Source organism: Pleurodeles waltl, chromosome 11 (genome assembly GCF_031143425.1).
Source record: "Pleurodeles waltl isolate 20211129_DDA chromosome 11, aPleWal1.hap1.20221129, whole genome shotgun sequence".
Taxonomy (NCBI): Eukaryota; Metazoa; Chordata; class Amphibia; order Caudata; family Salamandridae; genus Pleurodeles; species Pleurodeles waltl.
The window spans coordinates 909,267,653-909,284,289 of NC_090450.1; the positions used below are offsets into that span (position 1 = coordinate 909,267,653).

The following is a 16,637-nucleotide window of genomic DNA, read 5'->3' on the forward strand; positions in this document are numbered from 1 at the left end:
TCCGTGCTGATTAAGAAACGGATTATTCTCTTCGGATCTAGAGAGTCAATTTTAACCCTTTTCGTTTGATCTCCTTTTCCCACACTCTTAGGTAGGGCTGTGGCATCTTCATCAATTAAGAACTCCGGCAAAGAGCCCCCCCATTTGGGGTGGTGCCCGTCAGATATTGCAGCGCCAGTCTGACGAGGAGCAATGCCGATGATGAAGCATGACACCCTCACGGGTGTGTGAGGCTTCTGCTCCTAAAGATTAGGATCCCCCCTGAGTATCCTTTCCTTCTTTAATTGGAACAGTGTATTTTCTTTACTTAGGCATTTCCTTACAATCAGTGTTTTGCCCATTTGGCCCAGTCAGTAACCTAGACAACCAGAATAAACAATACAAAAAAATTGCATAGATATCGGACCATTATTCTGCAATGTGTTCATTTTAACCGGTCCACAGAACAATTCCAAATCCTTGCTCAGAAGGCCACAATGGGTAAAGTAAATTGTCCACTCTCATCTGGGTGAGCTTAGGAAGCCAGTCATTATCATCATCCCTGCTGCTATTTCCATAAGAGGACTTCCACACTGGGGGCTCAGAGTCTATTGTATTAGAGTGATCCTGTTTTGGGCTCTCTCTCCACGTGGAGATCTGTTCCAAGATTTCCTTATGTTCAGTTTATACAATAAGCTGATTTTCGCATTCCATGTGTCCTCTTCAGTTCTTGTCTCTTAGGAAGGGAAATGGATAAGGAGTGCTTGGCTGCACACCAGTCCGCCCGGGTCTAGAAACAAGTAGGATTCCTTGTTATCAATTACCTTCAGTCTTACAGGAAATATCAACATGAATTTAATGTTCAATGATCATGGCCTATGCTTTAGTTCCTGGACTTTGTTTTGCTACCGCACAGCAGCTGGGTAGAATGGGAATAAGAAGAGCTTGAGTTTCTGCAGTTTTTATGACCATTCCTACGAGCTGGCTGCAACACGTTATTTCGGTACCTATGTTAAAGCCATCTATGACTGCTCTATAGGAAGCGCCAGGCAGCAGAAGCTGGGTGGTAATCCTGAGAGCCTGCTTCACCAAGCAAAACTTGGCCAGGTCCATCCACCGACCTGATTCATAAGCCAGTCTTTACAAAATAACTCCTTCCCGGGCTCTATTTTCCCAGGAAGGCCATTAATTTGGATGTTGTTTCTTCTTGCGCATTCTTATGATTCTGCCTGTATTTAATGTAATTTATCAGTTCCATCATGTGAGCTAATTGTGTACGTACATCACATACAGCTGTCTCATCTTTAATCCTTTCAGACAATTTCTGCTGGTCAGCACACAAAAGTGTGAGGTCTGTAGCCACTGTATCAATTTTAGTTTCAACGGCTTCCGTTGAATCAGTATTGCCTTGGAGCATGACATATAGTTTATCTTTTGGGTGGGTATACCGTGGCAGGTTCCTTGTTTTCCATGTGTGGATTTTTTTTATAGTTAGTTCACTGTCTGAGTGTACTGTCAATGGCAGGGTGAGACTTGGACAGAAGACAGGCTTGGGCACCAAAATAAGAGTGGACCAATTAGTGTATTAGCTAAAATAGCTACAAAGGTAGCTCATGTTTACAAATTGGAAAAGTTTTGAACATGTAAAGAAAAGCTGCACATGTGTTTTGCAAGGTATAGAAGACAGCACTGATTTGAGTATGCTGAAGGCAATTTTGTTTTATTATCAGTGAAATCAACAGCAAATAAACAGCCCAGCAGACCAAACAGACCCACACAAGGTCAGAAAAACACCCACACACTGGCCTGTCAGACCAGCCCATCAGGCACTGCCTGATTTGTCTATAGGCCAGTCTGACCCTGGTTAATTGAGCAGGCACTGTAGAATGTGTTGATTTTAGTCTACTCATTAAACTGTAGTGTATGTATTCCTTTGTGTAAGTGTGTCTGATGTGGAGTGCACTGGATCTCTTTCTGAGTTATGAACAGACTTTATCGCTAGTGTATCCTTTCATCGGCATCAAGGTGTTGATCTCCAAGACTGACGGGGATGTGAAAGTGGCTTAGTAAATGGCAGCACGTTCAAGTATGGTATAGGACCTACGGGTTGAAATCAACTATATGCACCCTTGAACCAGGTAAGTGGGCCAGATGTCCTGTCCGAGGTCGAAGACCACTAAATTCTAAATGGAGTGACCAATGTCATATCCACACCTTGTTATGATGCCGTGTTGGCAACACTCAGTTTTGAGCAGTACTCACAGACACGTTAATTGAAGTGCGCTGGTTTCTTTTACGGTGGCCCATCCTGCAATCATTCCCAACAAGAAGAGTAGAGGGTGTCTCAATCGTTGCCAGGCCTCAAGAGAAGGTAAAGAGCAAACAGAGGTATGAAAGGTAGGAGCAGGGCACGGTGATACTTACTGTAAGCTTTGGGGTAGACTAATGCCCCCACATTTCCGTTAAACTACCTTAACCCCAGGGGGCCCACTCGGGGGTGTTCAAGGCTTCAGCCCTATCCAACTAACTTGGTGCAGGCAGCATCCCCAGTCCTCAACATTAGTCATCCCAGTTGGCCCTAAAACCACTCCCCCAAAAGTGACTGCCAGATTCCAACATCGGAGAAAAGGAGGCATGGGTATGCAAACCACACCCACAAAAGAACCCTGTCGCCCACAACACCTCAGAAGGGTGCAACAGTGGAGTCAGGCCACCCCCGCCTGTGGCGCTGCTTGCAAATGCTCAAGTAGGCCCCAGAGTAATCTCGGAAGTAGGCACTGACATAGCCCGCACATCAATGGAAATGAGTGAGCACCAAAAGGCCCCACTGACAAGGACTGTCTAGCAGCACAGTACAGCACTGTGCCACTGGCCTACCTTCTAAACTGCACCAACGGCCGGAGTGAGTAGGATAGGGAGCGATGTCAGAATCAAGCCACTCTCCACCTATAGTCTCTATGTCAGGTCCCACCGCAATCGTGGAAAAGTGGACTTCTCAGATGGTTTGTCCAAAATGATTATGCAGCATTTTGACAGGAGGTATCAGAGCTCACAGGTTTTAGCTCATGTTGGCCAGCTTGCCAAGCTTTGCCTCCCTGCCAAGGCTGCCTCAGGTCCCAGCCCACACACGACCAGCTATAGACACAAATATTCCAACAAAGTTCAGGAAAGAATAGATGCCTTTAAAATAGGTTAACCTGGGGCTCAACATGTTTCTGTACAATTCTCCACTCATTTGGTCGAGTCTCTAGTAACCTGGTTTAATTCCTTAGGCTCCATGGGAGAATGAACCAATTTTAGGACTGTGGCAAACACTGTATAGAACAAGGGCACCAGTAAATTGGGAGAGTAAAATGTTTCTGAAAATACTTGCCAAAACATAGACTTTCGGACATATCACATTGACCCTGATCATGCAGGCTTCATTGCCAGGACATATGCCTTTAATAATGCTCAGAGAGTTTTGCCTTGCTAATGTTCCAGGTGCAGGAAATACACTGCAGGTGTATGCTCACTTGATGGGGAAAAAAAAGCATTTGCAATCCCTGGCCAGCAAGACCAATTACACTCAAGTTTTGAGGGTGCTAGAGTTTGGCCCATATCCACTCAAATAACTCTAGCCAACTATGTAAAATATCCTACCAAAATTCAGATGAATGTCTACTAGACAGAAAATATAAAGTTATGAGAGGGAGAAAGAGAGGGCGCCCTTGGCCAACTTTCCTTGTGCAAAGTATTCCTGGCCGGAGCTATTTAATGGAACCAGGAGATCAAGTGATTCGCTATGGACTGACATGACAAAAAACAGCCAAAATCAAAATCTGAGTAGCAGATTTATAAATCAGTGCACACCCTGGTGGGGCAATTGGCACAGGGTAATGCTCTTTAGCCTGCCACGCCGCGTTACTCCTGAGAGTGGATCACAAATCCACACATCAAAGAGCAGAAGATGATGCATAGAGAGACAAGGGCAAGGAAAAGTACATAAACAGCTATGAAACCAAAGAAAAATGTGCAACAAATTGAGCAAAGTTTTCTGCAGTCATTTTTTTCATGTATGAAAGTTGTACAGTTTTGACTGAGTCAGATATAACACAGCAGACATGTGCTTAGTCCCCTTAAAAGGGTTTTTTCCACATCTGTAAATATAAATAATATAAAGGAGAGAAGATGATACAAACATCTAATCTAAACCTACACTGAACATAACCTTGACAAACTAATCAAAAATGTTGTCTTAGTATAGGTAGCAGTGAGAAGGTTCTAAGTCAAGGTGTACAGGGAAATAGATCTATGTCACCATCTGAGCACAACTGTTACTAATGTATAAATTGGCATTGGTAACAAATTATATTTTGTTGACAATAAGGAGAGCTGAAAGATCACTATTGTAGGAAAGTACCCACTTTTTGGCATGGTTACCCCCACATTTTGCCTGCTCAGTACACTTTGACTGTTTTCACTGGGATCCTGCTAACCAGGACCCCAGTGATTGTGCTCGCTCCCTCTAAATGTGGTTGCTTAGGACATTGCACACCCCACAATTGGCATACTGGTGCCCCCATACAAGTCCTTGGTATAAGGTACTTAGGTACCCGGGGCATTGGGGCACCAGGGGTTCCCCATGGGCAGCACCATGTATTGTGCGACCCATGGGAGCCCATGCAAAATGTGTCTGCAGGCCTGCCATTGCAGCCGGTGTGAAAAGGTGCATGCACCATTTCACTACAGGTCACTGCACCAGGTCACTAAATCACCACTATGGTAGGCCCCTGCTAGCCCAGAGAGCAGGGTGCAGGTACCTGTGTAAGCCTAGGCATGTTTGCTATCAAACATGTCGGAACCATACCCCAATACTGTTGCCAGTATTGGAAGTATGATTCCATGCACTCAGGATACTCCTTAGAGGACCCCCAGCATTGCTCCTACAAGCCTTCTGGGGTTTTCCAAGCATCCCAAACTGCTGCCACCCCTCAGACAGGTTTCTGCCCTCCTGCTGCTTGAACAGCTTAAGCCCAGGAAGGCAGAACAAAGGATTTCCTTTGGGAGAGGAGGGTAACACCCTCTACCTTTGGAAATAGGTGTTTACATGTCTTGGGAGGAGTAGCCTCCCCAAGCCACTGGTATGCTTTTAAGGGCACATTTGGTGCCCTCCTTGCATAAACCAGTCTACACCGGTTCAGGCATCTCCAGTCCCTGCTCTGGCATGAAACTGGACAATGGAAAGGGGAGTGACTACTCCCCTGTCCATCTCCACCCCAGGGGTGGTCCCAGATCTCCTCCAAAGGCTCCCTGGGTTCTGCCATCTTGAATCAGAGGTTGGCAGAGACCTCTGGGAGCATCTGAGGGGCCAGGTCAGGGAGGTGACATCAGAGCCCCCTCTTGATAGGTGGTCACATGGCTAGGTGACCAGTCCCCCCTTTCAGGACTATTTACGGTCTCTCTCTTGGGCGGGTCGTCAGATTCGGCTTGCAAGATTCCAACAGGACTCCTCTGCAACCCCTACTTCGAATTCTGGCCACTGGAACTGCGACTGGACCCTCCAGGAACCGACAATCTGCATCCACAATAAAGACTCTGTTTGCAACATTGCTTCCACGGCTCCTTCCAGCTTCTGCAAAATTTCCCCAGTTGTGCATCCTCTGAGGCTGGCAAGTCTTCAGTCTGCACGAGAAGGAAGAACAAATCTCCCTTGGAGTGAATGAGTCACTCCCCTGCATCCGTAGGCACCAACTGCAACAATGACCGGCTGCGTGGATCTCTTCTCATCCTGAGCTGCATCATGGGTGGTGGTCCGAAATAGTACTCTTGGTCATCTCTGCCAGCTGTCCAACTTTGGTGGAGGTAAGCCTTTGCCTCCCCACGCAGGGCAGTATCCCCTTGCACCACATCTCTTGCAGCTACCAAGGCTTGTTGGCATCTCCTGCAAGGGATCGTCAGGCTCTGTGTAGCCCTCAGCCCTCTTTCCTGCGACGCACAGCCCTCTGCATGCTTCTCCTGCAGTGTAGGACCCTTCTTCAGTTGTGCTGCGGGGGCTCCTCTGCGACTCCTGTTTCCTCTTCCAGTGGGTCTCCTGTGGGGGCTGCCTTTTCTTCAGTGGACTCCCTACCTTTCTGAGGGTCCCCGTAGGACTCCTCCCATGGGTTGAGTTCTCCTGGACCTTGCTGGTCCCCGGCAGCTCCACTTGTGCTTCACCATGACTTCTACCTTTGCCAAGGCTTGTTGGTGGCTTTTCCACGCCACTGACTGATTGCAATTATCCATCCTGCGTGGGACGTCAACTGCATTCTCCAGGAACTCTTCACCTGCTCCAGGGCTGCATTCCGGACCATCTTCGTCCTACCGCAACCAACTCCTGCAACAGCAGATGGGTGGGTAGTGGCTCCTGTCCCCACCCGACGCTTCTGTGACTTCTGGACTTGATCCCCTTCCACAGTTCTTCCTCTTCAGGAATCCACTGCTGGTTTCTTGCAGTCTTGTCTGGGTGTTCCATTATCTTCTTTTTTGTCCTCTTGGATGGTTTGAGGAAAATCCAGCAACGTACTCTTTTCTTCCTGGTTGCTGGGGGGGTATTGTGGTACTTACCTTTGGGGTTTGCTAGTTCCTCCAGCTCCCCTCTACACATTCCATTTACCTAGGTGGGGGTCCTGCATTCACATTCCATTTATTTAGTATATGGTTTGGGCTCCCCTATGGTCACTATTGTCTATGGCTATTTGCACAGTTTTCTAACATTTGTTATGCCCATTACTGATTACTAGTGTGCATATCTAGTGTGCTACGTACCTCCTATTGGAGGGTTGCCTCTCTAGTACTTTTTGGTAATTGTGTCAGTAAAATAAAGTACCTTTATTTTTGTAACACTGAGTGTTTTTCTTTCATGAGTCTACAGTGGTGTTACACGAGTTTTGCATGTCTCCTAGATACACCTTGGCTGCTCATCCATAGCTACCTCTAGAGATCCTGACTTCTGGACACAGCCTACACTACACTAATAGGGGATACTTGGACCTGGTATAAAGTGTAAGTACCTTAGGTACCCGCCACACCTTAGGCCAGCTTCATACAACACCCAAAAGGGTGATCCATGTGAACCACCTCAAGCTCTACTGTGACAGGGCTGATGTAACTATGCTGATAGTTACTGATGAGGATCAGGAAGCAGAGAGTGAACCTATCCCTGACCTCCTCTCACATAACCCTAACGTTGGGTCAGCTGATGGAGTTGCCTACTCAGACACCCTTTCTGACCAACAGCAGGCTTACTGCAGGCAATTCCTGCAGCCATATGCTGAGCTCTTCTCCTTGACCCCTGGACAGGCACACCTGTGTACCCATGATGTGGACAGAGGAGACAGCCTGCCTGTCAAATCCAAGATCTATTGGCAGTTTGACCAAGTCAAGTAGAGCGTCAAAGTTGAAGTCAGCAAGATGCTGGATTTAGGGGTTATTGAACTCTCTGACAGTCCCTGGGCTAGCCCGGTGGTCTTGGTCCCCAAACCTCATTCCAAGGATGGAAATAAAGAGATGAGGTTTTGGGTGGACTACAGAGGTCTTAACTCTGTCACCAAGACAGATGCTCACTCTATTACAAAGGCTGATGAGCTGATAGACAAATTAGGTGCAGCAAAGTTCCTCAGCATCTTTGACTTAACTGCAGGGTACTTGCAAATTCGCATGGCACCAAGATCAGAGGAGAAAACTGCATTCTCTACATATTATGGACATTATCAGTTCATTGTTATGCCCTTTGGTTTAAAGAATACCCCTGTCACCTTCCAACGGTTGGTGAATCAAGTCCAATGCAGCAGATCTTGATGATATTGCTGTCTTTAGCTCCTCCTGGCAGGATCACCTGATCCACCTGGGGAAGGCCTTGCAGGCTCTGCAATCAGCAGACCTCACCATCAAGGCATGAAAATGCCAGATAGGGCAGGGTACTGTTGTACACTTGAGCCAACTTGTAGGTGGAGGTCAAGTGCAACCTTTACAGCCCAAGATCCAGACAATTCTGGACTGGGAAGCTCCAAAAACCCAGACTCAAGTCAGAGCATTCCTTGACTTGACTGGTTGTTACATGAGGTTTGTGAAGGGGTATTGGGCCCATTATGACCCCCACTCCCTCACAGAACTGACCTCTAAAAAGATGCCCAACAAGGTAAACTGGACTCTTGACTGTCAAAAGGCATTTGACACCCTGAAGGAGGCCATGTGCTCAGCACCAGTTCCCAAAGCTCCAGATTATTCTTGGCCAGTGGTTCCCAACCTTTTGACTTCTGTGGACCCCCATTTTATCCTTACTGGAACCCAGGGACCCCCACTGAATCATTAGTAGAATCCAGGGACCCCCCATTGAGTCATTACTGAAAGCTGGGGACCTAATCTGTTAATTTTATTTAATTTTCTAAGCAGTCGGGGACCCCCTGAGGAGGATTCACAGACCCCCAGTGCTCCCCGGACCACAGGTTAGGAACCACTGTTCCAGGCAGTTCATTGTGCAGACAGATACCTCTGAGCATTGGATAGGAGCAGTCCTGTCCTAAACCAATGATGATGGCCATGACCAACCTGTTGCATTCATTAGCAGGAGGTTATTCTCCAGGGAACAGCGTTGGAGTGCCATTGAAATTGAGGCCTTTGCTGTGGTTTGGTCCCTGAAGACCATACTTGTTTGGTACTCACTATATTGTTCAAACTGAACACAGACCTCTCAGATGGCTAATGCAAATGAGATGTGAGAACCCTAAACTTTTGAGGTGGTCCATCTCCCTATAGGGAATGGACTTTACAGAGGAACATAGACCTGGGACTGCCCTTGCCAATGCAGATGGCCTTTCCAAGTTTTTCCACTTAGATAATGAGGACTCTCCTGCAAAAGGTTAGTCTCATCCTCTTTCGTTTGGGAGGGGGTTGTATAGAAAAGTGCCCCTTTTGGCATGGGCACCCCCCACTTTTTGCCTGATATTGATGCTGACTTGACTGAGTGTGTGCTGGGATCCTGCTAACCAGACCCCAGCACCAGTGTTATTTCCCTAAACTATACCATTGTTCCCACAATTGGGGCACAGCTATGTCCCTTGTAAAAGGTACCAGTGGTAGCAAGGGCTCTGTAACCAGGGAAGGTCCCTAAGGGCTGCAGCATGTATTGTGCCACCCTAAAGGTCCCCTCATCGAGCAAATGCACACTGCCATTGCAGACTGTGTGTGTTGGTGGGGAGAAAAAGGTAAAAACAACATGGCATACCTCTCAGGGTGCCATGTCTATCACCCACTGCCTGGGGCATAGGTAAGTCACCCCGCTAGCAGGCCTTACCTGTTGTGTAGTGCACCCTGCCTTAGAGCTGTGAGAGCCCCACCACCACACCCCTTCACTTTGTTGTGTCCCAAAATAAATCTAATAAAACAAAACAAACATACAACAACCAAAATGCTATTGGTTGTTTATCCCCTCCCAACCACCCCTTCCTTAAGATTGGCACGCACCTGGAAAGGCCACGCTTCTCCTGAAGCGTGGCTGGAATTCGCGCTGGGCGCCTCCCAAACCGCTGGTGCTGTTCTGTGTCTCTCCGTGGCTCTGTCCTGCTCCTCCCGTGGTAAAGATGGCTCCTCAGATCCATTTTGGGTCTGCCGGGCGTCGTCTTCTTCACCGCGTTTTCAGGCTTCTATGTCTGACTGTCCTCGACTTCCAACCGCTTCTCCGTGGCTGTCTCTGGTTTTACGCCCGAAAGGGCGCGAAGCTGCTGTCTCTGCCCTTCGGGTCGGGAGCGGCAGGGTCAGTCTAGGCCGCAACATCGGGCGGGTCTGTTGCTGTTTGCAACAGCCCGTCACAGAGCCTCAAAGGCTCAGGCCTACTGTTGCAGGGCCACGGGGCACTCCAGCTAGTGGAGATGCCCACCTCTCAGACAAAGCCCCACTTTTGGAGGCAAGTCCGGCTGGAATATTAAGTAAAACAGGGAGGAGTGACCACTCCATCTAGGACCACTCCTAAGGTGTCCAGAGCTGAAGTGACCCCACCCTGCAGAATCATCCATCTTGGTTTGGAGGACAGGGAACAATAGGGTGGTGAATGTGCCCACCTCCCCAGAGGGAGTGGACACAGAAAGGGTGTAGCCACCCTCAGTGACAGTAGCCATTGGCTACTGCCCCCTGACCCCTGTAACGCCCCTAAATGTAGGATTTTAGGGCACCCTTGAATCTAGCTCACCAGATTCCTGGCGACCTCAAGAAGAAAAGAAGAAAGAAGTAAGAAGAAGGACTGCTACACTGACCCCAGCAGAGAAGACTCCAGACACCAAATGACTTGGCCCCAGCCCTACAGGCCTGTCTGCAGGTTCAGAAGCCCTGCAACAATAAGGCGACCCGTCCTGCATGACCAGCAACCTCTACAAACCCCCAGGGAACTGCCTGGCCAGCAGAGGACCAAGAACTCCCAAGAACAGTGGCCCTGTCCAAAAGAAACTCCAAAAAGGACTCCAGAACTGGCCGGATCTGTGAGTCCTGCCCACCCTGCACAGATGCCTGTGTCTAGGTTGCCCACTGGTTCAGAGTAGGTCCCCAGGCAATTCTGACCCTGTGTCCACCCTGGGTTGACCCCTCCTGGCCAACACAACAATGCCCGCAGCCTGAAACCAGAGGACCCCTTGACCGCGACCAGATCGGACGAAGATACCAGACGCCAAAAGGTACCCCTGCACCCACAGCACCCAAGCCTTGGAGAATCCGACCGACAGTCCAACAAGGTTCAGCAGGTAGCCCTCCTCCTTGCAACATCACAAAAACTAAAACCGGTCCTAGGATGCTGGTTTCCGGTCCAGGGAGGACCTGGCCTAGCAGTTTGGGCTGGACTGTTCCCATGGGGATCAGGGTCAAGACTGATTTGCATATGGCTGGGTCCAAACTGGAGTGGCATGGTGAGCAAAAGAACGATGGATTAAACCCAGATCTGAGACTGGAGGTGAGTGTTTGAAAAGTTTCAACACTCCGTCCATCATCCTTTTGTGTTGCTAAAGTTGCCCTAAGTGGGAAGGGTATGCCCAGACGTGGGTCCCTTGCTCACTGTGCCACTGGATTCAAGCTAGCCTAGCTGATGAAGGGTGATACCCTGAAACCAGTCCTAGGATGCTTGCATCCAGTCCAGGGAGGACCTGGCCTGGCAGTTCGGGCTGGATTGTTCCCATGGGGAGCAGGGTCAAGACTGATTTGCATATTCCTGGGTCCAAACTGGAGTGGCATGGTGAGCAAAAGAACGATGGATTAAACCCAGATCTGAGACTGGAGGTGAGTGTTTGAAAAGTTTCAACACTCCGTCCATCATCCTTTTGTGTTGCTAAAGCCCTCCTCCTTGTCCAGCCTGTGGTTTTCCGGAGCCGACCCCCTGGACCCAACCTGCCGCATCTTTTGTGACCCTCGGGGTCCCTCTATTGAAAAGCAATGGGCGCTCTGCCATGTGTTTGCACGCTGCACCCGGCTGGGCCTGTGCCGCTGAGGATATGTGAGTGGTGCCTGCCTGTGCCCCCCCCGGTGCTCGCCTAAACCCCCAAGGTCTGCTCTCCAAAGACACAGGTACATACCTTCAAGCAGATCTTTTCCAAGCACCCCCAGGTACTCATGGGATTCCATTGCAAACCCAAAGCCAACTTTGACCTCTGCACCCAGCTGGCCCCATGTTGCTGGTGGTGCACTTTTTGGGTCAGCCTAAACTTTGGCCTTTGGACATCCTAAATCCCAACGACTGGAATTGTAAGTCTGGTACTTACCGGTTTTCTGTGCTAACACTTCTACCCCCACTAGGTCTCTATGGACTCCTATGGAAAACTGCACAGTGTCAACTTTTGAAATAGACAATTGCTACTTACTTGTCAACTGCTTTATCTGCTAAAACCTTAAAAGTACATTTGATACAAATGCTTGATACCTACTTACAACTGTACTTACCTGCAACAAGTTCTTCTGGTTCTACTCATAAAGTAACAAAATATATTTATGCTTATATAAAAACAATTGGCCTGGAGTTAGTCATTGAGTGTATGCCTCATTTATTGACTCTGTGTGTACAACAAATTATTTGCACTACCCTCTGATAAGCCTAACTGCTCGACCACACTACCACAACAGAGAGCATTAGCATCATCTACTTTAGCCTCTGTTTAGCCTCTGGGGAACCCCTGGACTCTGTGCACACTATATATAATTTTTATATAGTATATAGAGAGCCAGGTTCCTACAATGAGGCCTCAGCCTGGCCATGTGTCTCTATGTATCTATTAGATGGCCTTACTGTTTCTCAGTATGTCAGTTGGATAGTTTTACCTACCATGGCAAGAATCTCAGATGGCACTCGCCCCAGTTTGTAGATCCCCTTTCATTTTGCGGTTTGTCACTATTAAGGCCTACCATAAGGAATGTGGGGTGAATATGTCAACCTAAAAGACATTGGGTATACAGTGCTTAATTGCTGCGAGTGGCTTCTGGTTGTGGGCACCACCGCTCATTCTTGAAGCCACATACTTTTTTTTCCCCCAATCATTAGGCTATGACCTAGAGAAAACGAAGGCAGAATACAGACAAAGGTGGAAGAGAAATATAGGAAAATAGTGTGAAAGGGAGAAAGAAGCTATGAAAAGAAAGCTGAAAAACTGAGATAAAGGGACAGAAATTGTAGGGTGGTTGAAGAAAGGAGCATAATGTGGAATCGAGACTAGGCAGACTTAATATTGGCCAGCCTTGTTCTTAAGCAACCCTGGCATTTGACAACCTTGACGGCAAGTTCCTAAGGGGATAAAAATGATGGACCCAACAAAAACAAATGAAGCTGTGTGTGTGTGTGTGTGTGTCTTGCAGAAAGAAAAAGCTGTGTCAGGGAACAGTTTCCTGACAGAATGTGAATGTTTTTCCAGAGATTTCATCTTTTTCAAAGTGCTTATATCACAATTTGATTACAATATGAGGGACTACTATCACCGGTGCGTACACAGGAAGTGAAATGGGACCATGCCTTAACAATAAGGAGAGGCAAGAAGCATCACAGAAGAAGACAAGATCTCTGTATGCACGCAAACTAAAGGGGTGATGAAAGTTTCAGTACCACTGCTACTATACCTAATCTCAACGACAGACCCTATTCCCAGCATATTCAGGTCCATGTTGGAGGGGTTGCAAGAATACGGATATAGTTCTCTGCATCCAGTGGGGATGGTCATCAACTGAGCAGTTCTGTTATTACCAAGGATATTATGGGCATTGTCCTTCCCTTTCTCTGCTAAGAGACCATCCTATAGAGAGGACCACCTCAAAGGCTCTGGCTAATCCCACAATTATACAGCTGCATTTATTACCATCATAAAAGATTGCCTAACTTTTCGTCAGTTTAGGGCATATCATCAATATGTGGCAACAAGATACTCTAAGAAACAACAGACTTAGATAACATCACTCATGTAATCAGTAGTAATTTCACCCACATATTACACTTGCTTCATGAGTATGTTACTTCAGAAAAGGGAGTACTTATACCACAAATTACATATTTGCAATAATTTGCATAAAAGGCAAATCTCCTCATGAATATGCATTGTATGTATAAATATAGAGCAGACATAACCGAAAAAGAAATATCTGTGAAACAATAAGTTGTCCACTTGAATGGAAGCTGCTGCAGACTAGTCTATATTGCAATTCTATGTTTGATTCATGTTTAAATATTCTAATGCTTTAAGACGACTCAATAAAAAGTCAAACAAAAAAGAAACGCTCTAATTGGGTTATTTCGCTCATGTTGTTTAGGTGAAGTCAACAAGTACTTACAGTTTGTGCTGTAAATGCAGAAAACATTTGGATTAACTTGATCTATTAACTCAACAACTCTTTCTGGGATGGCTTTGCCCATATTCATTGAATAAAGAGCTTTTCTTTGACTGCAAAGCTGTTCGTCATTCCTGCAAAGGAAAGAGAGTTTTTAGACTGATAAAATGTGATTGTCTGCTTGTGATATTTGGTAAGCTCAGAACAGATCAGTGCGGGCATCTGAGCACCGTACAGAGTTATGATGTGACTAAAATAACATTATAAAGCACACTTAGACACACAAATGAAACATTTTTTTTTCGAGACAGGACAACATTAACCACGAAGGAGTAGCTAAGCCCTGTGATTCACTCTTTTGGACCCAAAATTATCCTTTAGATTAACATACAGATGCTGAGCATAGAAAAAATGTTCTTTTTTCTTTGAAAGGGACAACCATACCTCTGATTGTTCTCTTCCTGCAATCATCCACTGTATTCCTGTACCACTGTTACAAATAACAGAAAGTGCTGCAAATATCAGAAGACTTTTTTTTAAAATAGCATTGACATCCTAGTCAACTAGATGGCAAAAGAAGATTGGTCTAAAAGTGCACTACCAATATCTGCAAAACTGCAATAAGCAATGCATTAAATCCATTTTGTAAGTTGGAAAAGCCTTCACAACACACAAAATGTGCTCTGCGACTCATTGTGCATAACATTTAAGAGGGGGCATGAGAGGGCATCCCCTCCACAAATAAAGTCACCATTGTGGTTGCAAACCATTGTTCAGTAACCAACAGCTCAAAGGGTGTGGTAACTGATTTGCAAAATGAAAGATGCCCCCAGGCAGGGCCAGACTGACCGTACCATGCATTGGGCTTTTAACCCAGGAGGTTGGGGGCCGGTTTTGTTACTGAGAGCCGGTTTTTCAATGGTGCTGCAATATGGCCCCCAGTATTAAAAGCTGCAAACCAGGAAAATCCACTCCATCTCTGTAAGAAAATGCCTCCTGGCATGGTTACCCCCTGACTTTTTGCCTTTTGTTGATGCCAGTTATGACTGAAAGTGTGCTGGGACCCTGCTAACCAGGCCCCAGCACCAGTGCTCTTTCCCTAAACTGTACCTTTGTTCCCACAATTGCCCTGGCACCCAGATAAGTCCCTTGTAAATGGTAACCCTGGTACGAAGGGCCCTGATGCCAGGGAAGGTCTCTAAGGGCTGCAGCATGTCTTATGCCACCCTGGAGACCCCTCACTCAGCACATGCACACTGCCTCACAGCTTGTGTGTGCTGCTGGGGAGAAAATGACTAAGTCGACATGGCACTCCCCTCAGAGTGCCATGCCCACCTCACACTGCATGTGGCATAGGTAAGTCACCCGTCTAGCAGGCCTTACAGCCCTAAGGCAGGGTGCACTATACCACAGGTGAGGGCATATGTGCATGAGCACTATGCCCCTACAGTGTCTAAGCAAATTCTTAGACATTGTAAGTGCAGGGTAGCCATAAAGAGTATATGGCCTGGGAGTTTGTCAAACACGAACTCCACAGTTCCATAACGGCTACACGGAAATCTGGGAAGTTTGGTATCAAACTTCTCAGCACAATAAATGCATACTGATGCCAGTGTGGAATTTATTGTACAATGCACCCAGAGTGCAGATTAGAGATGCCCCCTGAATACCAGTCCAACTCCTAGTGCTAGGCTGACCAGTTTCTGCCAGCCTGCCACAACCAGAAGAGTTTCTGGCCACATGGGGAGAGTGCCTTTGTCACTCTGTGGCCAGGAACAAAGCCTGTACTGGGTGGAGGTGATTCACACCTCCCCTTGCAGGAACGGTAACACCTGGCGGTGAGCCTCAAAGCATCATGCCTTTTGTTACAGCACTCCAGGGCACCCCAGCTACTGGAGATGCCCGCCCCTCCAACCACTGCCCCCACTCTTGGTGGCAAGGCTAGAGGAGATAATGAGAAAAACAAGGAGGAGTCACCTACCAGTCAGGACTGCCCCTAAGGTGCCCTGAGCTGAGGTGACCCCTACCTTAAGAAATCCTCCATCTTGAGATTGGAGGATTCCCCCAATAGGATTAGGGATGTGCCCCCCTCCCCTCAGGGAGGAGGCACAAAGAGGATGTAGCCCAAATCAGATTCCTGCAACCTACACAAAGAAGAAGGACTGCTGATCTGAAAGCCCTGCAGAGACGACGGAGACGACAAATGACTTGGCCCCAGCCCTACCGGCCTGACTCCAGACTCAAAGAACCTACACAGCAACGCATCCGACAGGCACCAGCGACCTCTGAAGCCTCAAAAGGACTGCCCTGAACCGAAGGACCAAGAAATTCCAGAGAACAGCGGCACTGTTCACAAACAGCGAAATTTTTTGCAACTTTGAAGGAATGTTTAAAGAACTTACTCTTCCCGCCGAAAGTGCGAGACTTCACACTCTGCACCCGACGCCCCCGGCTCGAGCTCCAGAGAACCAACACTGCAGAGAGTACTCAGAGGTGACTGCGACCTCGTGAGTACCCTGAGATGACCCCTCTGCATCCCCACAGCAACGCCTGCAGAGAGGATCCAGAGGCTCCCCCTGACTGCGACTGCCTGGAACAAAGAACCCAACGCCTGGACCAAGCACTGCACTCGCAGCCCCCAGGCCCAAAAGGAACTGACCTCCAGTGCAGGAGTGACCATCAGGCGGCCCTCTGCCTAGCCCAGTCAGTGGCTCGCCCGAGAAGCCCCCCTGTGCCCTACCTGCACCTCTAGAGTGACCCCCAGGTCCCTCCATTGATTTCTACAGAAAACCCAACGCCAACTTTGCACACTGCACCCGGCCGCCCCTGTGCCGCTGAGGGTGTGTTTTGTGTGCCTG

At 47.7% G+C, this 16,637-nt stretch overlaps 1 protein-coding gene across 5 annotated transcripts in view; it reads right to left on the reverse strand.

The window, feature by feature from the left end:
• TCTN1 (tectonic family member 1) overlaps positions 1–16,637 on the reverse strand; it is a 275,107-nt gene that overhangs the window by 226,371 nt on the left and 32,099 nt on the right. For all 5 annotated transcript variants that reach the window (XM_069214867.1, XM_069214866.1, XM_069214868.1 and 2 more), the window contains exon 3: positions 13,783–13,913. In XM_069214867.1, the coding sequence (XP_069070968.1) occupies positions 13,783–13,913 (131 nt within the window). The remainder of the gene's footprint in view (positions 1–13,782; positions 13,914–16,637) is intronic.